Source organism: Aulonocara stuartgranti (genome assembly GCF_965226115.1).
Source record: "Aulonocara stuartgranti genome assembly, chromosome: 7".
Classification (NCBI taxonomy): Eukaryota; Metazoa; Chordata; class Actinopteri; order Cichliformes; family Cichlidae; genus Aulonocara; species Aulonocara stuartgranti.
In genome coordinates, this window is record NC_138945.1 from 22,786,329 (window position 1) to 22,811,817 (window position 25,489).

The window sequence follows — 25,489 nt, forward strand, 5'->3', positions numbered from 1 at the left end:
CAGAGATAAATGCTTCTAGACCAGAGTCTGAGAAGGTCTCAAGAATGAACACTGGTAGAGTACTGAACGAATAAGTGTTAAAGCAGGGGTGTCAAACTCGTTATACATTGCAGGCCACATACAGCCCACTTTAATCTTAAGTGGGCCAGACCAGTGAAACTCTACTTTCTGTCAGTGTAAATAAGTTAAATATGTAACTGTTTTTCTACACAACGAAAAAAAAGCTGCTGTGACAAAGAAAGAAACCTGTCAGCACAACTGTTCTACCTGTATTGTCCAGACTTTGTAGTTTTTTGTTTATTTGTTTGTTTGTTTTGTTTTGGGTTTTTTTTTTTTTGGGGGGGGGGGGGGTGAGAGGGGGTTTAAACTGTAGTCATAAAAAAAAAAAAAAAAAAAAAAAAAAAAGAACAACAACAACAACAGAAAAATCTATTGAAAGTGAAAGATAGAAACTTCTGGGGGGGGTTTCTGTGTAATAAGTAAGTGAATAAGGCAGAAAATGTAGATTTTTGATGGGAAACTGGTTTCCAAGTACACAGAGCAAGAGAACTATACAGGAAGTGTGATTTCATCATGCAAGCAAGACAGTGAAGTTAATTCTAAATGTGTTTTTGTGCTGCTGGCTCGCTGAATTTTGGTCACAGTGACAAAAGTGACTGCAGTTTTGGAATCTGTGAGACACTGTCTCCGTGTTGTCGGATGAACAGAGGGATCCGTGCTTTGTGTTAACATCTTTTTGCAGAATCTGTTTACCTGCTCTTTAATCGTTTACCGTTTTATCTGTTGGACATTGTTGAAATGGTTTTGGAGGCTTCCAGCTGAGATTTCAACGTTTCTGTGGACACCACACGTGCCTACATTTAAATAACAGATCTGACAGTAGATCCTATAAAACCAGATGTTCTTGCTTGCCTCCAGTACCAGGGGCATTGGGGTTCAACAGGTTAATTGTTTATTTCTTAATTACTTTGTCTAGTATAAATGGCCATAGGGGAGGTTTCTATCAGTAGAATAAGCTGTTAAAGTTGTGAAAATACAGTTAAAAGTCCAAAAACTATGCTTGTGCTTGTTTGTGGTAAGCAGTGAATCAAACAAGTTAATGATTATAAATGGCTTCAAGCACACATTCAGGTATCAATGTGTATCACTGAAATGAGGCCAGATGGTGCTCAGTTTACATTTTTGCTCATTTCGTCTCCTTTTCTCCAACATGCTTGCATTTAAATCCAGCTCCCCCATCTCTCTGTGTACCTGGCCTGTACCAGTTTACTTGCTGTCTTCGGAACATCTGCCTCTCATTCTTCTTTCACATAATGGTATGATCTCAATCTGTGTTTGCACATGATTGGCTGCATGGTGTGCCCATTAAAATAAAGTCCCACCCCTCCCTGCCTGAAGACTCAGCTCACACATATCGACAGGCCATTAATTGACATATATAATGATCTTGCGGGCCAGATATAATTGTATCGTGGGCTGGATGTGGCTCGCAGGCCGTACATTTGACACCCCTGTCTTAAAGGGAAGAATACCTTCTAAGAAACCATTATGTGAAATATGCAAATACTCAGAAACATCTGCCAGAGAGCACAAACACCGGACTCTAAATGACTGGAGGACAGAAGGTATTCTGGACCGGCGAGTCCAAATTTGACTCTCTACAGACTGTTAATGTCTGCACAGAGTCTGAGAACTTTATCATGCTAGATGCATAGCACCCGCAGTGAGATTCCATTATAATATGTGGCTCCATCTTGATATTTCTGGCAAATTACTGCAAGTCAGCAGCCATGAATTACAAGGTCTACACAAAATCTTGATGCATCATGGAATCCCATCTGGACTAAAAGTTATTTGTCATAGGTTCATTTCATTAACAAAAAAAAACTCCAGCATAGGTCAAAACTGTGCAAAGACTATCTGACCAATTAAAGGGAATTTGAAGTTCTCGACGACCAGACTAAAATCTATAGAACAGATTTGGAATTTAGTAAATTCTAAGAGATTTCACAAGCATTTCATCCAAAGCAAATATCTGGGAAAAGCTAGAAACTATTTGGAAGTCAATAAAATAAAATAAAAAAAGAGAATGAACATAAAAACAATACCAAGATGCAATGCAAGAATTCAACAAGGCCAAAGGAGGCATTATATTTTATATTAAGCATAATAAAGTTTTTTTCATTATGTGAACATGGACTGTTTAGTTGTTTTAATTTATTGTTTGTCTAATACATAAAAATATAATTTTTAGCTTAACACAATTTTTTACACTGATTTCTAAAATATTTCCGTTTTCCTGTCTGTATGATTTTTTTTTGATCACTTATCGGTCCCCAATTTTGGAAATAAAGATAATATTTTAATTATTTCCAAATCATCATCAATCTTTTTTTTTTTTAATTTATTTACAAATTTTTGGAAATTGGATTTTATTTTTATGATTCATAGCACAAGCCTGCATTTTTGGGAATTAGAGTATTTAAAACCATCTTATTAAAACTAGACCTTGTAAGTTATTTTAGGGTCTCTTCAGTATCTGAGGCAACACCCCCTCCCCCACCACCAAACTCTGCATGTTGTTGTTTTTTAAGCACAGGGTGGCTTTTGGCTGAACACCATTTAATCAGAACTATGCAAAGTTTGTTCTAGCAATTTTCCTGAAATACTCTTAAACATCAACAACTCCTCCACAGTCCTACAGCCTGTGTTGTCTTTTGCTTATTAAAATACTCTTGTGCAAACATTTGTTCAATACAGGGCATTTTTGCAAAGTACACTTACAGGAAATCCAGACTTCTAAGCTGGCCTGGTTTTGTTTTCCACAAACTGCTGTGAATTTGTTGTTAAATAGACTTTAAGTCATATTCACATAATATGTGAATCTATTTTCCTATTCTAAGGGAACCACTCTGTATGTATCATTAAACATCATTTATTTTTACCATCGGCTCCTGCCAGTTTCTTTTGGGGCCACCAACACTGCTCATAGAAAGAAATCTATATTTAAAAATACACTTTTAAATTGATATGCCAGTCATTATCAAGTATAAAAGTCTAAATCTGCGGCATCAACCAAAATGCTTTACAGCATGTTTCATCCTCTTAAGAATTTAATCTAATAGCAACTCCTTTGCCTAGCAGCCTCACTGGCCTACTTATTAACAGTGTCACAGACCTTGTAGTTCCACTGTGTTCATACTCTTCATACAGCTTTAAAAAAAAAAACTTATGATCTATGTGCATAAAGACTGTTCTCTTTTTTCCTCTCTGCCATATTTATACCTTACCTCTAAAGTGATGTGCACGTTCATGTAATGAATGCCGAGTGTGTGTAGGAAGATTTATAAATAACTCAAGTATTACTCTGAGGTATGAGTATTTTTAGCCCTAATCAAACTTTTTCTGTGATGTTGGAACGCCTAGTAAACGCAGGTCCCGGTGGCTGTTATATACCACCACTCGAAGAGTAAAACCATACTGCCTTCAGGCTAGTCCTCAGTTTTACATTTTCATGTTTCTCTGCTAAATGGAAGTGGTGGTGTCAGAAAATGAGGGTCAAAAACATCTTAGGCAGCCCTATCGAGAAAAAAAAAAAAAGTGTGGCAAGCAGGTGGTGCAGAAGTATACTCACTGTTGGGTGTTTGGGGTAGACCATCGCCAACCATGGCCTCTGATTCTACAAACAGACAAACACATCAATTAAAATAAATAAATAAAATAAAATAAATAAATAAAAAAAATAAAATTGCAGCTCTATGAAAAAAATGCTGCTAATGTGTGCTCTGTGCTTCCAACCTGGGCTCCAATTTATATATCTACAGCCTCAAAGACATGGAAATCTCAAGACTGACGCCAATATTTGGTGATTGAAAAGCTGCATATATCAGAGTTTAAAAATAATCTTGTTTTATTGTCAGAACAAGTTGTGAATTACTTGCACACCCTCTGCCCAACTCTGCTCAGATTAGCCTGGTTGTTGTGCTGATTTGTGTGCCAACAGCGTAAAATACAGAATTTTTTGAAATCGACACCAAAACCAAAAAACTTAATATATTGGAGAATTTTTTAGACAAATTTTAGACCCTTAAATTTGTTATTTGCAGTTAGTTGAGTCCTTAATAACACAAACATGGAGTTTAAAAAAAATAATTGTAATTTAGTATCTCGCGGCTTAGATGAGCTGACTGGAACATCAGAAACAAGAACAAACACGTTTTCCCAACAAGGAAGTTGAAGAGTACCTTCTGGTGGACAAACTATGCAACATCAACAGTCATATCATAGCTGAGGGACATTTCTTCCATCTTTTCTTTACTGACTTCATTTTCATTTATTGGGCAATATAATATATCACCATATTAGCCCCGCCAATACGCTGGTCAGGCTCTAAAAATAACTGACTTGCACAATCAGATTTAAAACAATTCCCAGTCAAAGCAGGGCATGCACGCCTCTTTGAATACTTTTCAGACTATATTCTTAAAAGCAAAAGTGCAGCAATCAGTTATTTGTTTTTACATAAAGGACCAAATACATTTTTTAATAAATAGCAGCTTCTTACCTCTGTGCGCCCTGACATGTGTCTGAAAGCAGTTGTAATACTTGTACTTTTTCCCACATACCCCACATACATATGAACCTGCAGGAAAATTCAGAACAGAGTGTCAGAAAAAAATAACATGATTCCTATCAGGGTCACATATATAGGCTTACAAGAAAAAAAGGTCAGAACCACATGGGATTTCCCAGGATTTCTGAATTGAAATACAGTCTGGCCCTCATCCAAGTAATATTTATAGAATAACTAATAACACATTAACAATTGTAGTTTTCATGTCTGTATTAAAACACATTGAAAATGACCTACAGTCCAAGTAGGACAAAATTAATCCCCCTTTCCTGTACCAATAACCTCTGTAGAAGCTACTTACAATTGGGTTTTCTACAAATGGAGGGAGTGGAGTAGAAAGAGGTTTAAAAAAAAAAAAAGAAAAAGAAAAGAAAAATGAGGAAGACACCTAGAGATATAGCTACACGTTACTAAAATCTTTGTTCACATGTCACTGGACTTATGAATATTACTAGTGGAAGGACAACCTCAAAGGGAAACACTGCGTCACATCTCAACCTACCAAAAGGACTCAGAAAGTCCACAACACTTTTGAGACATGTGCTGTAAACAGATGAGCCAGAAGTTTCATTTGTGTGTTTCAAGGTTTGTGGCTGCTCCAAAACCTCTAGGTCTGGAAGCCCTGAAGTCATTAGGGGAACAATAAATTTAAGATTCAAGAAAGAGAAAAGTAGTTCATAATCCCCTGTTTGAAAAGGCTGAGCAACAAAACAAGACAACGAACAGGTAAATCTAGGAGTGAATAGCCAAAAAGGACAAAAATGACTTGGCTAGTCCAAAGTCCTGACCTTGATTTATGGGATGACCTGTAGAGGACAGTTCAATTAGGGCACTTCAGAAATACCAATGTAGTGAAACCATTTTGCAAGGCAGACTGTCCAAAAACCCTCTGAACTCTGCAACTCTGATAAGCACCAGCAACTAAAGGGGGTTATACAGGGAGTGCAGAATTATTAGGCAAATGAGTATTTTGTCCACATCATCCTCTTCATGCATGTTGTCTTACTCCAAGCTGTATAGGCTCGAAAGCCTACTACCAATTAAGCATATTAGGTGATGTGCATCTCTGTAATGAGAAGGGGTGTGGTCTAATGACATCAACACCCTATATCAGGTGTGCATAATTATTAGGCAACTTCCTTTTCTTTGGCAAAATGGGTCAAAAGAAGGACTTGACAGGCTCAGAAAAGTCAAAAATAGTGAGATATCTTGCAGAGGGATGCAGCAGTCTCAAAATTGCAAAGCTTCTGAAGCGTGATCATCGAACAATCAAGCGTTTCATTCAAAATAGTCAACAGGGTCGCAAGAAGCGTGTGGAAAAACCAAGGCGCCAAATAACTGCCCATGAACTGAGAAAAGTCAAGCGTGCAGCTGCCAAGATGCCACTTGCCACCAGTTTGGCCATATTTCAGAGCTGCAACATCACTGGAGTGCCCAAAAGCACAAGGTGTGCAATACTCAGAGACATGGCCAAGGTAAGAAAGGCTGAAAGACGACCACCACTGAACAAGACACACAAGCTGAAACGTCAAGACTGGGCCAAGAAATATCTCAAGACTGGTTTTTCTAAGGTTTTATGGACTGATGAAATGAGAGTGAGTCTTGATGGGCCAGATGGATGGGCCCGTGGCTGGATTGGTAAAGGGCAGAGAGCTCCAGTCCGACTCAGACGCCAGCAAGGTGGAGGTGGAGTACTGGTTTGGGCTGGTATCATCAAAGATGAGCTTGTGGGGCCTTTTCGGGTTGAGGATGGAGTCAAGCTCAACTCCCAGTCCTACTGCCAGTTTCTGGAAGACACCTTCTTCAAGCAGTGGTACAGGAAGAAGTCTGCATCCTTCAAGAAAAACATGATTTTCATGCAGGACAATGCTCCATCACACGCGTCCAAGTACTCCACAGCGTGGCTGGCAAGAAAGGGTATAAAAGAAGAGAAACTAATGACATGGCCTCCTTGTTCACCTGATCTGAACCCCATTGAGAACCTGTGGTCCATCATCAAATGTGAGATTTACAAGGAGGGAAAACAGTACACCTCTCTGAACAGTGTCTGGGAGGCTGTGGTTGCTGCTGCACGCAATGTTGATGGTGAACAGATCAAAACACTGACAGAATCCATGGATGGCAGGCTTTTGAGTGTCCTTGCAAAGAAAGGTGGCTATATTGGTCGCTGATTTGTTTTTGTTTTGTTTTTGAATGTCAGAAATGTATATTTGTGAATGTGGAGATGTTATATTGGTTTCACTGGTAAAAATAAATAATTGAAATGGGTATATATTTGTTTTTTGTTAAGTTGCCTAATAATTATGCACAGTAATAGTCACCTGCACACACAGATATCCCCCTAAAATAGCTAAAAGTAAAAACAAACTAAAAACTACTTCCAGAAACATTCAGCTTTGATATTAATGAGTTTTTTGGGTTCATTGAGAACATGGTTGTTGTTCAATAATAACATTATTCCTCAAAAATACTACTTGCCTAATAATTCTGCACTCCCTGTATGAGTTACTAAATTCATTCATTTCCAGCTTGTGAATGATCACCAATGTGTTTAATAAACACATATGAAAATACAACTGTGTGTGTTACGTGTTTAGTCAGATTGTCTTGTCTAATAACTGATTTAAATAAAGATCGGATCAAATTTTATAAGTAATCAATGTGGAAATCTTTTTCTTGTAATTCTACGTGACCCTGTAGTTACACAAACACAGTGACTAGTTCGGGACCCCTCTGCCCACCACTGGTAGACCAATCAGCAAGTGGTTGCTGTCTTTTGATGTGAAATCAACTACATAAGCCTCTAGTTCCACTGGTCTAGAAACTGGTAGGTGGTTGGGAAGTCTTAAAACACCTGGCAAGTGGTTGCTAGAGTTTTGCGGGCAGTCTCTAGATAAAATTGGCCACAGAGTAGTACATGGTGCTGCACTGAAAACCTAACAATTGGTCGCTAGCAGATTATTGGGGTTGCATGGGAGTGGCCGTGGAAAGCAATGACTTACTTGCATAAACATGCCAACTACTCGTGGACTTGTTATGAAACTGTGAAAAGCATGACGCAAACCAGAAACAGAATGTCCACCTCTCAAGTACAAATTGTGCCTTATAACTGTAACAAACTGTAACAAATACATTTCAAAAAGTACAAATATACATTTTCCCTAGCAACCACAAGTTGCCAGGGAGTTCCTGATAGGATGGCCTGTGTGACTGAGGTCTAACGTATGGTAGTCTTCTCCACCACCTAATATTTTCTTTTGCCTCCTTTTTTCCTTCTTAAATATTACCCTAAAACTCCAAACTAATTTTAACATTCTCTGAATTTAGATTTATCATACATAACATTTAGTGTGGTCTTTTACCTCTTTCTGCTGCCTATATAGGAATACAAATTTCAGCAAAGACTGATATTAGGGCTAGCCATCTTTAATTTCTACCCATTTATTTGCTTTATCAAAAATTCTCCATCATGCTCAGGTGCACCCTGAAAGTGTGATTATGTTTCAATTAAATGTTTGACAGTCACAACATCTGTACATGCCAACCAACCATGCATTTTATCCCTCGGCTAAAGGTGGAGATTTATTTTCAGTGCCATTTGTCTGTTAGCAAGAATACACAAAAACATCAGGATGAAGAGAAAAAAAAACTTTAACTCAAAAGTGAATTTATACATCTCTAGTTTGTTGTGTCACTGAATTCTAACGTCTTATTTTGAAATCCTTAATATTCTTCTAAAGAAGTTGCCAGTTGTTGTAATAATCACAACCATCATCATGTGATTATTTCCAGTTTACAAATGTTTACAAAAGAATGAAGGGCAAACCTAAACAAAACTCAGACTACCTCTTTTTGTTGTCTTGTAGAATTTCCCTTGTACATGTATAGCTGTTGTACTTCCCTTGTACAATAGGTATGCATTTAAAGTGGTGTTATCAGAGCAGTTATGGCACTTGCTACCTTTACCACCTCAATATATGGAGGTCAAAGAAATTTGACTTACTTATATGAACATCTACAACACCAGTCAATGTTTTCTTAGGGGCCATTCGTGAATAACCTTGACTAACCAGTAAAGGGTTTATAAAATGTCAGACAGATGTTGATTTTTTTTTTTTTAAGAATGTCATTTTTTGCTGTTTTCAACAGCCACGAAGTAACGTCAGGGTCATGAGACACCAGATATGACTGCTGTCACCAAATGCACAGACATGTCCATATGTACATTCACACACCTATGCACGAGTCTGTGCTCTTCGTTGGAGGAGGAGTACCAAGGGCAAACATACCCTCGGACTGAGCTCGACGGGATCCACCGCCACTTGCTCCCCCATTTCCTCCAATGACAACACAGATCTCAGCAGGATTGGGATCACTGACTTTCCCGTTGCTCGTCTCTGACGTCCCAGGCTCCTTCTTTACGGTGACAGGTGGTGAACTAGTAGTCTTCTTCGCTGGGGCATCTGTGGCTGCGCTCCCACCCTCTGCCTGCTCCTTTCCAGGATTGGGTGACTCTTGTGCACTCATGACTCCACCTCCTCTGAGCCTGTTTTCCTGTATGAGGAACAGAAACAGAGAGACAAAGAATTTACTGCCCCAAAGGAATATACACGCCTTATTGTGGTATGACCTTAAGCCCAATATATAGTATCAAAGCGTGGCACCAGCTCAGCCAGGTTCAGCTTAAATGTGTTGTTTTCAAGAAACCATGGCAACATACTCAATATAAAACAAAAGCTGACTGGATGTCAGATTTTATTTGATTAAGCGTAGAAGAAAAATCTGCCCAAAATAAATCACATTTGGCAAATACACAACTCAAAAAAAGACCCGAACTATGAAAACCACTCATCTTCTAAAAACAGTCAAGAGCTGCATTAACTCCAGGGTATAGGAGACATTACAGATAATATTTCAGTGGCAGTGAAATTTTAAGAATGGAAAACACAGTCCATTTTAACACAAAGTGGCTTAACTGATCATAAGTGACCTTTGAAGGCATAAATTCTGCAGCCTTGTGGCACTGAAATGCTCTAATTTCAAAAATATCTAAATTGCACAACTTGCCACTTCAGCACATCGCCATAAAAGGCCTTGTCAAGAGAATGTGCTCCAAATGCAACCAAGCAAAACAGAGTTATGCCAGGATGAGTGATATTATGGAAAGAGGGAAAATTGGTCTTCTAATAATAGCACACCGATGCAGCAACAACAAGCCTTTTCATAGATGAAATACACCTTTCTTTGGAAATGACACACTACTGACAAGCTTCAGCAAACAGACCTATGAACTGGCAAGAAAACATCTGAGGTTTGCAGTTCAGATAGTAAACCATCAACCATCATTTAATTAATAAATGAGTAAATAATCAGTCCCATTATCAAACTATAAGATTACCCTTGAGCTTACTTGTTCTATCAATATCCTACAATCCTTTTATAAAACAAGCTGTATTTGTAAATATAGCTTTTTGGTTTAACTATTTAAAGGCTTGTTAGGGGCCGATAATACAGGTCAACAACAAAGAATTTTATTATATTATGGTTAGTTTTCATTTTTGTCAGCGGTGAGGTTCTGCAACTTTCAGGAATCGTAGTAAACCCATTTTACACATTTCTTTCAGATTTTTCCAAGTCTTACTATTAAACTGGGAAGATTGCTGTCACTCAGTTGGGAATAGTTCAGTTTCTTGTAAAGTGGGGCTCTATAGGGCTCTGATCTACAGTACAGTTAATATGTTACCTACAATAGACAGCAATAGGAACGCCCCCACGATGACAGGAGCACCCACTGACACAGAAAGTAAAGCCATGTAATGCCGTGGACAAAATCAGCAGCAAAACGCACATTAGCCAAGTGTAAGCCATATATAGAGCATTTGTAGACTAAATACTGGTTAATTTACCACTTCATTAATTTATTCTGTATGTTAAAATTCAAAAGTCTACACCAAAAATACATTAATTCACAATAAGCAAGAGTTTTAAAAAAAATGATATATGCCTATCGGTACAGACTAGCAGCATTGAAAAGAACAATTTCTGTCTTTGCAAGTTGTTGCCTATACTGTACACAGACTGCATATAAAACAAGGACGTGATCTAACAAGCCAGGTCATTAGAGCTGGTGACTCACAGCAAATTATTAGAACCTCTATAGGAAGCCGAAAGGCTGACCTTATGGGATCTGGTGTTATCTTTGCTACTTAAGTGTGTCGTGTCATCCCATCAAAAAATTTAAGCTTTCAAAAAACAGCTGTGGACACACTATATGAAAGGAATTTATTTGTCAACACTCCCAACTGCTAAAGGGACTGTGGCAATAAACAACAAAAACCAAGAGCCACATGAAAGTCAATGTGTAGAGGAAGTCACAATGGGACCTTCCAAAGTCTGGTGGTCCTCTTTGTTAGTGAACCGTGTGGTGTGATGTCAAGAGCTACAGAACTTTCTAAGGCATTTATACAAAGCAAATTCGTGGGTGCATTCAAATCTGCCAAAGGATTTAATTTACTAATGCCTCTGTGAGAAACTTCAAACAACTCAAATTTTTCCAAGACTGGCCAGTAAAATGTATTCAGTCCACCAGCACATATATTAATGTCTATATTAATTCTACAAGCATAAGAAACTCAGAACATTCAGAAGAGCCAAGCTGTGTGTGAATTTCTAAAGTGGCTGGCCACTGTAGTTTCATTCAAAATATGAGATACAACAGCAGAAGCTGCTAAAAATATTGTTCTGACTCAAAGGTTTCAGAAGGTGTTGAATATAGGACTGCATAGCTAAAGAGCAGTCGGGAGACATCATGTGAACCACAAAAAGCACCTATAAGAGGCATGCGATTCCAAGAACTGGTCCCCATGTGATTCCCAGAACTGATCCCCAGAGCATTGAAAGAAGGTGGCCGAATCACATTTTCACCATTTAGACATTTTGGTGTTTGAGTGACATTAATCTGAGGAACTACAGGAAGAAGGTAAACCAGAAGAGGTAGTGTCATGTCAATGTTACTTTGACACATACCGTCTGAATTCAGAACAGCCTAATTGCTCAGGCCTCGCTTATCATGACTATGATCATTCTCACACAGCAAAACACGTCCAGGAACTATTCTAGGATGACAAAGAGTGGTGGTTTTTGACTTTGACCCAAAGTTCCCAGATCTCAAAGGGACTGACTCTCAAAGTGAAATGTGAGGTATGCTAATTTATGGAAAACCCAACTAACAAATAGAGGAAATAAGATCTGCTGTTCTACAGAACACCTTCAGAGGTCTGGGTAAAATCTATGCATCGAAAGCACAGAAATCAGAGCAGCTTAGGTGGGAAACCTACGGATTATTAGGAAGGATGATTTGTTTAGAAGTAATGTACACACAGACGAATCAAACACAGTTTTACAATAACACGAAACATGTTTGGGACAGACAAAAAACAGCTGGTTCTGTACAGCGACTGTACAGCATAATAGTGAAAATATTATGGTTTGGAAATGCTTTCCTGTTTTGGGACAGGGCAACATGCAGTCATTAATTCAAGTATGGACTACACCTTAAAAGAAAAGTGAGGCCATCTGTGCAAGGGTTAAAGATGAAACAGAAGTGAACCTAACAAGAGGATAATGATCCATAGCATACTAGAAAAGCACAGAGGAAGAGGTCAGAAAGAAAAAAAAAAGGACATGCTATGGTATGACCAAATCAAAGCAATCGCTCTTTACATTGCATGGAAATTTGAAATGGGCAGTAACTAAAATATTTTTAGCAAGTGGATGTCAGGGACCAGTGGAAAGTCAGGACAATTACTTACATTGAGGGCACAATAGTAGCTTCTTAAGCCACAGAAGCATGACACTGACATCTATATTTTCGTTAACTATAAGTTTATTTCCCTGACATGATGTTTTGTCGGTGGGCAGATTGCAGGGATGCTAATGACAGGGCACTGGGTATTTAGCTGTCTTGTATCTTCCCTGCTGTACTGTTGGCATCACATTTGATACATGAGCTTTAGAACTTCCTACATCATCAGTACAGTGTCTTTCCCCCGGAAAAATCAAAATAAATTGCACAACGCATCTTTATGCAATAAATTGGAAAAACAAAATGCAAATATGACACTCATATATGCAAATTAATATTTAATTAATGTAACAAATATATGCCAGAAGGTTCAACAAACACTCCATTTTCAAAGAAATATAATTTTCTGGCAATTATTTAATGAATTTGTCTTTAAAGGGAAATAAGTTCTTTATTTTAAGTAATAAGAGAAAAATGTTTAGCCTTTCTTTGAAAAACTTCATTGGCTGGATAAAGTTAAAACCTACACAAATGGTGGTGACAGAATTTATTTTCTGTTCAGTTTATATTCTTCCAAGTCACAACATATGTATTTAACATCAACTGCCTTTCACCATGTGCTTGGCCACAGTGGAGAGGAAAAATACCCTTTTAACATGAAGGTCCCACATTTTACACTATCAGGACAAAAACCAAGCCTTCAAATCCACAAAGTCCAGAAAACAGTACAGTAGAGTTACAGTAGCATCTGAAATGGAAGATGTGGAGAATCACAAGGACTCCTCCTGAAGCTGAAGACCAGTCAAAGTGATAGCTAGAAAAGGTCATTTTTACACAGCTTCAAACATCATCTGCAGAGATGGGATAACCTTCAGGAAGGACGACCATGTCAGCAGCACATCAATCACAGCTATACGGTGAGGTAAAGCCACCCAGAAATAAAATGGTCCATGACAGCCCAGTTTGCCAAATGGCATTTAAAAGAAGCACGAGAGGAAGATACAATTACTGCCTGGTGGTTGTATCCCTCTGACAACAAGTCAAAGTGTGTTTTCCAACCATGTCCAGACTTGACAACTGACCTTTTAGATATAAAGATTTATCTCATTATGTTATCGCATTAGGCATTAATGTGAAATTTTGTCGGCACTAATGTATGAATTCTTCACTTCTGTTCTAAGATCAGTGATACTGATCTTTTTTGGCCATTAAATTGTAAATCAGTCATTCCTTGAGTCCAAGTAGGCATTTGGACCAGATGAAATGAAATTCCTTTTAGACATTATTTCTACTGTCTATTCACAAGAATGGAATGGATGTGACACGAAAGTAACCTTGACCTCCAGCTACCAAAATTTAATCAAGTCATCCTTTTGAAGAAAGAAAGAAAGAAGAGTTTGAAGAAACTGATCCTCAAGATTGTGTGTCCACAAGAATGAGACGGACAGAAAACCTAAAAACTAAATGATTCTGGTGAGCACAAAAATAAATGTTGGGAAAGAAATTCAAACTCTTGGATGAATTCAGAATAGGTCTCTTTCAAGTAACCCTATCAAAGGCCAGATTCACACAAACTTCTCTCCTCCGACTGTGTGAAAATGGAGAGACGCAGTGAAGAAAACTAAATGCTGCCAGACAGGCTACTGACATAACGCTATGATTTCTTCTCAGAAATATTTCAGTTTAGCTTCTATTAAATAAATCATTTTAACTTATTAAAATTCATTTTACAACACAATCAAATAGGCAACAGATGAAGAGGTTTGAAAACTACTAAATTCATTATATGAATGGAATTGTTGATTTGTCTATCCAAAGAGAGAGAGAGAAAAAACTCCCAAAATAGTCAAAATTAAGCACAAGTTAATGTACAAGTTCACATACTATCCAAACATTGGTTATGTATTTACAGCTGCAGGCCTTTCTAACAGTGGGTGGCCACATAAAATCATAGAGCTAATAGTTAACTGGCATTTAATAAAATCTCAATTGTTATTAGTTCAACCAGCTACTATTTCTGTTGCTTACTCGAGAGGGGAGCCATATTTATCATCTAGTAAACTAACTGGATACATCCCTAACTAATTACTTTTTAGATTGAGTTAGGCGGCTTTTAGGAACCCCATAACCCCTAAGCTTGATACCTACATGACTGTATCTAAAAACGAATGCCATTACAACCAGCTAAGAGGGCTGCATTTGTAGCTTTATTGTCAGGGACTTGTGGAAAACACACTTTCAAGGGAAGTCTGTTGGCACAGTTTGTTCAAAGTAAATAAACGGCTAACAACAACAAAAATCAAGTCTTGCTGATTGACATCATTTTTAATTTTATAACAAAAGTGTATTTTTTTTCTTTATTGAGTTGAATACTGACTGATAATGACTGCCTCTTGACTGAGATTGGTTTACCTTGCTGTGGTGGAAATTAAGATGTGATCAGCTAAAATAAAGATTGTGAAATTAAATGTAACCGACTTTTGTCATCTGCAATCAAATGAATCGATGGCAAGTACACATCTATTATTAGATCAATCCCTCAGTCATGCATGTAATATTTATGTGCAGCATTTTTAATGCAAACCCTGAATATATAAAATGCCTGTTGTGGCATGTTTTCTTCTAATTAAAAGTCAATATGCAAAATTAGCCATCTGGCCTTATGTTTCTGAGTTTCATCGTCTGAGGCTTCTGATATACTGTAACCTACATGGGCAGGACAAAATCTAAACCAGATGCACATCTCGTTGATGTTTCACACAGACAAAGCACCAACTAAACCAACTGAACTGAAAGGCAAATAGATCAGTTGCAGAAATGATCAAAATGCCATCTGGATGTCAAAAAATATAAAATAAAACTAAAGCACTGGTCCAACAGACAGGTTAAGTAAAAATTGATGTACTGTTTTGTGATTCAGCTTTAGCATTATGATTTGCCTCAGATTTCTTTTTAAAATGTCAATGAATAGAGATTAACCATACTACATTCATCTAGGCTACAAAAAACAAGGTTAGGCACAGAAGGAAAACATCTCTAGGACATACCTCTGTTCAGAATTCACTACTTAGATGAGGTACTTAAAATAATTGGCCTATATTTGGGCAGTACAGTATCTGCCTCTGCACAGCAATGTAGCAAATCAATCACTGTGCTTGGTTAAAGCAAACAAATCTTGTGCTTCAAAACTGGGGAGATTTTCTTTGAAATATACCTTGCCTTTTTTTTTGGCAAAAATCATTCTGCTCTGCATGTTAAGCAGACTGGAAGAGAGATTCCAAATATAAAATACAAATTTGTTTAAGGCCTATGAAAATGTTTCCACTCTGCAGGGATTAAAAATAGGAATCAGCTAAAATGGGGAATGGAGGGGGGGGGGGGGGGGGGTCACTTCAATCACTGCTTTGACTGCCATGTTTGCATTATCCAGAGTAGACTCAGTGACCAAGAGCAAGGGTTGACCAAAAACCTGTTTCACACTAAAGGCTTTGCTTCCCTCGATTCTTTAATCAAAAGCAGAGTTTTCTGTCCTCTGTAATAAATGTCTTCCAAGATGGTGTATGACCAATGTTTTGAAAAAGCAATAATGCAGAGAAATGGATAACTCCCCCCCCCCTTACACATACACACACAGGATGCTCTGGAAAAAGAAACTGTGTCGTCTAGTAAAATTCCATCAGCATACACTAAAGAAAGAAAAAAAACCCATAAAAACCTTTTCAATCTATATGTTAATGCCACGAATTAAAATTTAATAACATGAGATATTGAAAAGCAGACTTGAATTATACAAAAATAAATCCTGAAAGATCAGGCCCCTAAAATTAGAAATTCAGGGCTGCATCCGGACTGCTGCTAAACCCTTGTAGGCTGGCAGATTAAATTTTTGATGAAAATCAAAATTACACTGCACACTGACGCAGGCGCAGCAAACCTGGCACTATTGTGATTTATGGATTCATTAAACCCACCAGAGTTTCACCCCTCCCCTTTTCACTCAAAGAAATGAGATTTGCTGTGCTGAAAATTTGTATTTTGAGAAAAGCTACTCAGGCTCGGCTCTACCTTCAGAAATGGTCAAGGAAGGAAGAAAAAAAGAGAGCGAGAGAGAGAGAGAGAGCTTCTGTGTATATAACCACTGCACGTAAACAGGCCTAATTTTCATTGCTGCAGCAATTGAACATCCCTATGCATTATTCATGAAACCAATAAGGTTCATTTTTACAAAGGAAGAGGCAGGAAAAATATGTGCAGAATGCACAGAATTTTTTTAATGCAGCACTCCAACCCCTGAAAAGCCAATCCCTGGAGACTAATTTAACTGAAGCCATTTTCAGACATTTTCAACATGCCACTAAGAAAACAGGAGAACATAAGGTGTTCTTAAAAATAGACGTGTGGCTTTGTTTGGTTTTTTAGATGCATCTGCAAGGAAAGAAATGGACATCAAAGAGAGACTCAGAGTAGCACTGCTTGCCCTTTGAATGGATAGTGAAACCTCTGTACCAAGTTAATGACAATCAGAGCAGCAAGTATACTTCAAACCCTGTAACCCACAGGCTGCGATATGATCCCTCACCATCTTGTGTTCATCAGAGCCTGAAGAGACAAGTTTCACCCCTCCATCCAAACTATTCGGCCTCAATGAAACGAAGCTTTTGTTCATCAAAAGTACTGACAGACCTGCATTCCTCCTACCTTAAAATGAGAACACTCCTAGAATCCAATCCTCAAAACATTTTTTCCCCTTTTTTGCAACAGTGCACCATTATTCTTGAGTATTTTATAGCTTATTACTTGGTCCTTTAGGTATTCTGCAAATAAAACATTGGCATCACTGAAGAAAGACAGCGATCCAACCCTATTAAACTCATGACACTGGTTGCCCCTCTTCAATTCTGTGCCTTAACTGGAACTCCTGCATTTTGATTAGACTTTTGCAGCAAAAGGTCAGAATTTACACCCAGATTTTGCATACCACCCATACAATTTCCGCCAGCTCGCTGAATCGAATGAATGCAGATTTGAAGGTCAGCATTAAAATTACCCACAGCAAAATGGCCTCTGCAGTTTCCCTTACATTAAAAGGAAAAATAAAAGCAAGCCACGCAGGATGGGAAACTGTTTGGCGTCTGCAGGATTAATATAAACAGTAGAGGCATTGGTTGTGATTGTTTTTCCTGCCCTCAAATTATGCTGACATGCTCTTTTCTTCTTCCAGTGCTGTTCAGTTCACTATGGATAGCTATTTTTCCCCTCACTCACACATTTCTAGTCTTTAGAAATAGTAGTACAAATTGTACCTCATTATTAAATCACACTTGCAAGGAACTAAAAAACACAAATAAAAATAAACCAAAGGAAATAGCAGAAGTAGAGTTGGTGGGTACTTGTGTGCAAAATTTCTTAAATGGCAACTTGAATGCAAGAAAAGACAGCACAGCAGGAAAAAAAAGTATTTAAAAAGGACTGTTTTGCAGAAATTAAACACTAAACGCGTTGCCCGTTTCATCTTAATGTGACTCAATCACACACTAATCCCTTCTGTTGATTTCAAGAGCATGTAATCGCTCGCCTCCGTTTGGATAAACTAACACACAATTCAATAAACAACACTCACATCTAGTCTCGTTACAATTTCTAATTTCCCAAAATGACTGCCTACAGGTGGCGCCAACAGCACCCGGTTTCCAACCCCCCTCCTCCTCCCATCTTCCAAAAAAATAGGAATAAAAAAAAAAGTCGAAATGTATTTTGACATGACGACACTTTGGCGTTTTATCTTCATTATCTAACGGCGAACAGCGAGACGTCAAATGCGACACAAAAGTAACGCCGGCGTTAAGCAGTGCCAGGGAAGCAACTCTGAAGCTCTGCTCAAATTTGCAGGAAAAAATTCACAAAACATGGCTGCAGGAGGTTTTTGTGTTTCAGATTGTTCCTCCCCTCATCGTCCTTCATGTTGCCACTATCGCCCGGTTCCCCCCCTTCGCTCTACCCGAATAAACTGTGTTTTAAACATGGGTGGCGTACACATATATGCGAGCGAACTGGGTGTACACACGGCTAAGCAGCAGTTCAACAGAAACTTCATTGCTAAAATTTAGTCCTCCCCCCCAAAAAGGGGGAAAAAAAGAAAAAAAAAACATCAACAGATTAGGTCTATTTCTGATGGCTTCACAGCTTGCACCCGGTTTAATGCCAGGCAGCTATCGTTTGCTAATGTGGAGGGAGCCGAAACTTAACACTCGCTACTGAAATTTCTAAAAAAAAAAAAGAAAAAAAATTACATTTCTGAATTAACTGAGGATTTAAAAAAAATAGAAAACAGCGGTTTGACATACCTCCAAAAACGATGTAGCTCATGCGAAACAGGCTGGCGCTCCAGAAATCTTCCCTCCCCGACCAGAGGTGACTGCACAACTGCTTCCTCAAAAAAAAAATTGTGAATTAGTTATGAGAAATTCAAAATGATAAAAAAAAAAATCACCTCCGCGTTTTTCTCCCCCCTCCGCGATTCGCTGCGTTACATTTTAGTAAAGTGTAATGGCGTAATGAGTCGTGAATTTGCCGAGCTTTGGTCGGTCCGTGCAAGCTCTCGGTTTCTGCCTTGCACAGGGGGGTTTGTGTTGCGGTTCCTCCTGTGGAAATTTTCGTCCGCCATATACAAGGGCAGATTCCGAAATTGCAGTACCGGCCTGTATATTAGCCCACATGAAAAAAAAGTGAAAAAAAAAGAAAAGAAAAAAAAGTCTGGGAAGAAGACAGAAAAAAAATGTTGGTCGACTGTGAAGTTACACGGGGAAAAGCGACTGGAAATTACGCAGAGGAAAATATTCTCACTTCAGAATAAGTTTTATAACAGCAGACGCCTTGTGATGTTGAACTGTGTAATAATTGCTTTATTTGCAGAATTATCTTACAATTATTTATGTGTCTATAACCTAACTTAACTTAACTATAACTCACATAAATGATCCAATTTCCAGATGCTTGAATTAATATTAATCGATAGAAAAGTTGGAGCTATTCATTGCACGTCTTTCCCCCTCCCTTTTCTTAAAGCTATAAAGATGCTGATTGTTTAACGCACGCAGTTAAGCAAAAATATAAATAAAAAATCAAAGTCAGTATTGACAAACAATCACAGCAAGGGTCAGTAATTTTCACCAAATCCTCCACGTTTGCTGCAGTGTCTCAGCAAGGTTTGTTTAGAGTATTTGTAAAGAGAAAGCTTTTGGTTGGCCAACATTTTTTTGTTCTCAAAACCTTGCTCTGAGAATTATTCTTTTTTTTTTCCTTTTTAAATTGTTTAGTTTTGTTTCCAGAAACAAAGTATTTGGCCCAAGAACCGGTCTATGCTGTCAACTCATGGTAGTTTAATACATTTGTCATGTAGATATGTGCTGTAAACGTGGGGTTGAGTTTTTAGAACTAGATAAGAATTCAAAATACACAGTACTAGCCTCGGTGTTATACTACTGCTACTACTACTACTACAACAACTAATAATAATAATAATAATAATAATACTAATAATAATAATAATAATAATAATAATAACACGTTCAAACCATTTTAAGGAATAACTGAATGTTTCTTTTTGGTCAAGTTTGACAGAAGATAAATACTATACAAAATATGTTATCTATTATTATCCATTATTAATGAATCTGCCTATGTGGGGTTGTTTGTTTTCTACAGTGATATAATTGATCAAGAAGGTGACTTATTATTTAAATGTAAACCCAAAAGTCAGATTCTAAAAGAGATAATTAAACATATGATGAAAAAAGTTGTTGTTGTTTTTTAAAGAAAATAAACCTGCTGATATTACAAATCCACTTGCAAAGAAGGAGATGAAAAACATCTCCCAGACAACAGTGAGGGATCAACCAGAAATATAAAGTTACTGCATTTATGTTATAAAAATCTGAAAATCTGTGTAAAAGGGGTGCAGAACTTTGCAGGAGGTTTGCAGGTGTCTGAACACCTGCCCAGGCATTCTCTTTTACAGCAATGTGGCAAACAAAAAGCAAGAGTGCTTCGGAAGTTCCAAAAGATTCATGATGGATGGATTGAAAGTGGGTTGCTGGGGCTGTGGGGGGGTGTTAAATTCTAACCATTTTGCATGTCAGCAGAAAAATCGTTTCCCTATGACTCTTGATGCAAGCGGCATCATGCTGATGCTTCTCTGCTGCAGCAGGATGCAGAAGATCAAGTGAATACACAACACAGAAAAATCCTGCAGGATGCTGGGGTCTGCAAAAGAGTTGCAACCTGAGAGAAGCTAACAGCCCTAAACATGGAGCTGCATGGTAACAGCCTCATTCAAACAAGAAATGGAGGGAAATAAATGTCAGCTTATGCCCCATGTGCAAGGTGGTGGAAGATGTGAAAAGCAGATATACAACAAAGGCTGTCAGCGCTCTCCAAAAGAGACGCCTTTCCTAAGCATCGACTTGAAGTATGTGAGTGATTATGCACCACTTACTTTGTGTTGTGTTACTGTGGTACATTTGTACTAAATCAATTTGTAGAGCCTTTTCCCTAATTACCCTAACTCTAATTATGTTCACTGATTTTATGATTTATTACTGTAAAACAACACAAGAAACTGTGAGAGTGGGTGGGGTGAGCGGGGTCCAATATGACAATTCATTTTCCTGTCCTCATGGGTGTATAGCATAATGTAATATCAATTAAAATCAGATTTGTTTTTTCAGCATGAAGATTAGACTATGTTTTCATTGCTCAACAGAGAAATTAATACCCCTTTGTATTCACAAAGTAATTACATGATGTAAGTTCATGAATCCTTCCCGGTATTTTGCTTTTCTGTCATTATTGAGATGCTGTTTTCATCATGTGCCGAGGTGTTTTGGATGCTTATTTTCTCCAGCATGTACATGGGAATGAGGGGTGTATGTGTGTGCGTGTTTTCACCAGTGATATTATTAATTATTTACAATCTACATTAAAAGCTTTGAATTTTGCCTTTCAAGAACGTTTCCCCGCTTTCTTGCAATTACTGCATTTATCATTTCTGTCCAGCAGAGGGCACCAGCATACCGACAATAGCCCCTTCCACTGCTACAATGCAGTGCCCTGTGAGTACAACATGTATGTGCACACAGTACCTGCTCACACTTTTTTTGCTCACTGTCTCCATCTGCTGATGACAGATGTTTGCTCTTTAGCATTCTGAGGATGGACATGTTTTTGTGGGCTTTCAGTCACATTTAAAGCTCATCCAAATGTAATGCATTCACATGTATATTGTGTTTTTCTTCTTAGACTACAAGCCACATTTTAAACATAAAATGCAGCGCTTTATTGTTCGAGCACAAATTTAAAATCACCACTTTAACTAACATGCTTGTCTTGCCACAGCAATGCAAAGCCTCCACAGAACAGTCTCAGAGAGGGTTTGAACTCAGTACTGTGTTACTGTGAGGCAACAGCAATAACCAAACAACCACAGTGCCACCCATAAATGTGGTGCCTAGTGCACTAATTCTTGTCTGTCATTGGTCTGAAGATATTTACACTCAGCGATGCTGAAACTTCAAATATAGCAAATATCAATTTTTGTGAGTTTTCAGTTTATTTAAGAAGAAAATCTCATACCAAAAAAAACCAAAACAACAATGTGCTTTACTTTTGAAAACAATTGTGCACTGTACAGTGAATCAAAAGCTACCTGATGTTGTCACAAGAGGTTTCTCTGTTTCTAATGCTACGATGACATCATGGGCACTTGGTGAGGTCAAATGTGCAAGTCTGCCAAGACCGAGTGGTGTTTCGAGAAATGGAAAACGAATGAGAGAGTTGTTCATGGAAGGAGAGGGGGGAAAAACTCTTCTATTTGCTGAAAAAACATTACAGCTCAGAAATGTGGGATAAAACCTACTATAGCAACCACTGTGTCCCAAATATTACAACACACGCTGCCATTTTTTGAGCACTCAAGGTTGGCCTGACCTCCTCCCAACCTAGTTTTTAAGGAAAAACATTCTTTGAAGTTACAGAGGAACCAACAGGTGAGAGGAGCCGACAACAACGATGCTATTTTTTCCCAGTGACCTACTTGGGTTTGAGAGCCACCAGACCTTTTGCTGCATGCTCAGGAGCTTTGCATAAATTAAGAGACAGTTCCCACAACTCTGGATACAACAATCTAGGCCTTACAAAAATTTGACAAAAATAACATGCACAGGGAGAACAACTTAGAGAAAATGTGCTTTGGTGCCACAGAAAGGACCGGAGAGATACGCAGAAGCTCAGAAAACTGCTGCTGTTTTGGTGCAGAACACAAACAGAATTTAAGAAAATACCTTTTAATTAACGGTTCCCTACCACAGCCATGGTCACTTTTCTCTTATGATTATATTTACATACACAATATACCAAACCTAAGAAGCAAACATTTAATTTGTAAAAATCAGTTGCCCAAACAACATCATCCATATATCTTCATGACTGCTTACCCATTCAGAGGTAAAGAGATGCTGGAGCCTCTCCCAGCTGTAACCAGGTGAAAGGTGTGGTATACCCTAGACATGTGTCTATTACAAACACATACCTGTCTAGACATTTAACTTTCCTATTCATTTCTCCAACTTGAACAGTCAGTAGCACCTTAAGTTGGACTGAAAAACGCCCAAATTGATGAAAAAACTGGAAAAACACACCTACCCATTTGGTTTTGGGGGGGTTTCAACCTCATGTTCTGAATTATTGACCTTTGAGATATGTTTGACATTTATTATTTTCTATCAATCACTGGTTTGTTTGTTGTTATGTGTTGTTATGTGTTGGCAGTTTCGTCCCATCTTATTTACCGTATATAGTTTAGTTTCAATTCCTGAGTTTCAGTTTAGTCTCTCGTTTGTGCTTCCGCCATGATTAATTCTTGGTCTCTGTGTCCGGTGTTGTCACGTTTTTGGTATTTCCTGTTTTATTTTGTTGCTCTCTTGTCTTGTGGGCTTGGTATTTAGTTTTCCTTCCCCTGTCTCATTGTCTTTGTTAATGTCAGGTATGTTTCCCAGGTGTCTCCTCTCTGCCCCAGTCACCTTCTCTGTCTATTTATAGTTGCTGTCTTCCCTTTAGTCTTCATCAGAGAGTCTCTGTGTGATTCTTTGGTCTGGTTGTTCTAGTTTGTGGCTCCATTTTGGACTCTGTGTGTAGTTTCTTCCTTTGGACTTATGCTTTGCCTTTTGGAGCAGCTAACCTCAGCCTGTGTTCTATATCAGTCTGCAAATTTAGATCAAACTGTAACACTTTTATATCAAAAATAAGTCACCCTTTGTAGTTCATGTCCCATTTCAGTGAAAGTTCAGGGTTTAAATTCCTTTCAAGTCAATGAAGCATTATTTTAAACAATAATAAAATACATGTTCTCATCATCAGTGGTTGATCATTCAGTGATCGGATTCTTACCTGCATTGTTTTCAGCTGCTAAAAGCACGTTAGGTACCGTTTTGATCTCGAACGCCTGTGTGCCTGTGTCATCATGGCGAAATTGGATCGCAGTGGCCTTTGTTATTATTTAGACGATTAAAAGGTGTTTCTATAGTATGTTTGTGTGTCTGTGGACAGATGTTGTCAGCTAGACAACGAACATGAAATTTTACAAGTGTAATTGGATTAATATAAAGGTTTCATTTTAAAAGGATGGAATCCGGTTGTTCAGTCTGACGTCACTAGCCGTGTCTGGACCTAAACTCTGCTGCAGGTCCATATATCAAACGATCACTATGGCATTACTGAGAGTTGAAAAACTGTCTAAAGTCTTTCATCTTTAATAAAATGATCAGCGTTCTGCTCTACCAGGTGTAACAATTGAGTTTAACATCCAGGCATCCGTGAAAACGGAATTTATGACATTTAACGGAGTTAGAAGTTAGCAGGAAGTTAGCTCGCTAGCTTCTATCTAAATACAATATAGCATGTCCTGACTGCGGGGTTTTGGAAACAAATTAAAACGTACAGCTCTGCTATCACTTCCAGCATAAATGAAGACAGAAAACTAAAAAGCAGTGACGTTTGTAGGGTTACTGAAGTTTGGCTAGCTGGTATTTAACGATGTGCTACGTGACCGCTAGCGACACAGCTATGTTAGCATAATATAAACAAGCTAACTTTTTTTTCCACTCGATAAAAGTTAACGTGAGTGTTCTCGGTGGTCAGGAACAAATGTAATCGCATGGCAGGATGCTGTAAAAGGAACAAACTTCAGCCAGGAGAACAACTGAGATAATCCATCCACAATACGAGGTTAGTCATTCATATACTGCTGCATGGGCTGGGCTGTAGTTACATCCTAAGGTTTTAAAAACTGAGCTTAAATAAATGATTAGCGGTAATAAAAGCCGAGGGAGGTCAACAGTGATCACTGACTGTTTTAGGAGCTTTTTGAGATTAAATAGAAGAAAATACATAACATTAAACATGTTAACAACACAAAAGCCATATTAAACGCAGACTACTTTAGGCCCGGAAGTAGGATTCGTCATGTCATCACTGAACAACCAGATAGTCATAGCAACAGGTGTCAAGGGGCTGCCTGTGGACTATTAACTATTTCTTAATGAGGATATCATTATGTAGTTTATGAACAAATTAATATAATATTTTCCATAACTTGTGTGGTGTCACAACAAACCTGGTTTGGTCCATTTCACTGCTTTTTACAGTTTGAATTTTAAAAGCGCTGTTGGTTTGAGCATCATCAATGGACACACTTCATCATATCAAGAAAAGCGCAAGTGTCCGAATAACACTACTGACAGTCTCGCTAACAGCGTCATGGTTGCACCATGTGCAGTACCAGGGCCATGACAATGATGTAGTCAGACACCAATAACTTTATTCCTTAAAATATTATTTACACCTTTGTGTATTTGAAGATTGAAGGAATAGTTTCTTTTACAGCTGATGTACAAACTGTGCAAACAGACAAATAAAAGCACAAAAGGAGGCCGGAGTGTAGAGCAAGCGCAGTACTTAGCATAAGTGATGTACACAATGTGAAACTATTATTTTGTACA

General features: G+C 38.1%; 1 protein-coding gene across 6 annotated transcripts in view; it reads right to left on the bottom strand.

Annotated features, from left to right (window-relative positions):
• znf618 (zinc finger protein 618) overlaps nucleotides 1–19,942 on the bottom strand; it is a 46,534-nt gene extending 26,592 nt beyond the window's left edge. Inside the window, exons 1-5 of one of the 6 annotated variants that reach the window (XM_082539164.1) lie at nucleotides 18,968–19,942; nucleotides 18,782–18,860; nucleotides 8,869–9,187; nucleotides 4,565–4,642; nucleotides 3,635–3,679 (exon numbers count right to left, since the gene is read on the bottom strand). In XM_082539164.1, coding sequence (XP_082395290.1) covers nucleotides 3,635–3,679; nucleotides 4,565–4,642; nucleotides 8,869–9,160 — 415 coding nt within the window. In that variant the 5' untranslated portion in view covers nucleotides 9,161–9,187; nucleotides 18,782–18,860; nucleotides 18,968–19,942. Of the gene's footprint in view, nucleotides 1–3,634; nucleotides 3,680–4,564; nucleotides 4,643–8,868; nucleotides 9,188–18,781 lie in introns of all 6 variants that reach the window. The other 5 variants (XM_082539162.1, XM_082539163.1, XM_082539165.1 and 2 more) reach the window with 5 other exon arrangements.
• Between the last annotated feature and the right edge of the window lie 5,547 nt (nucleotides 19,943–25,489).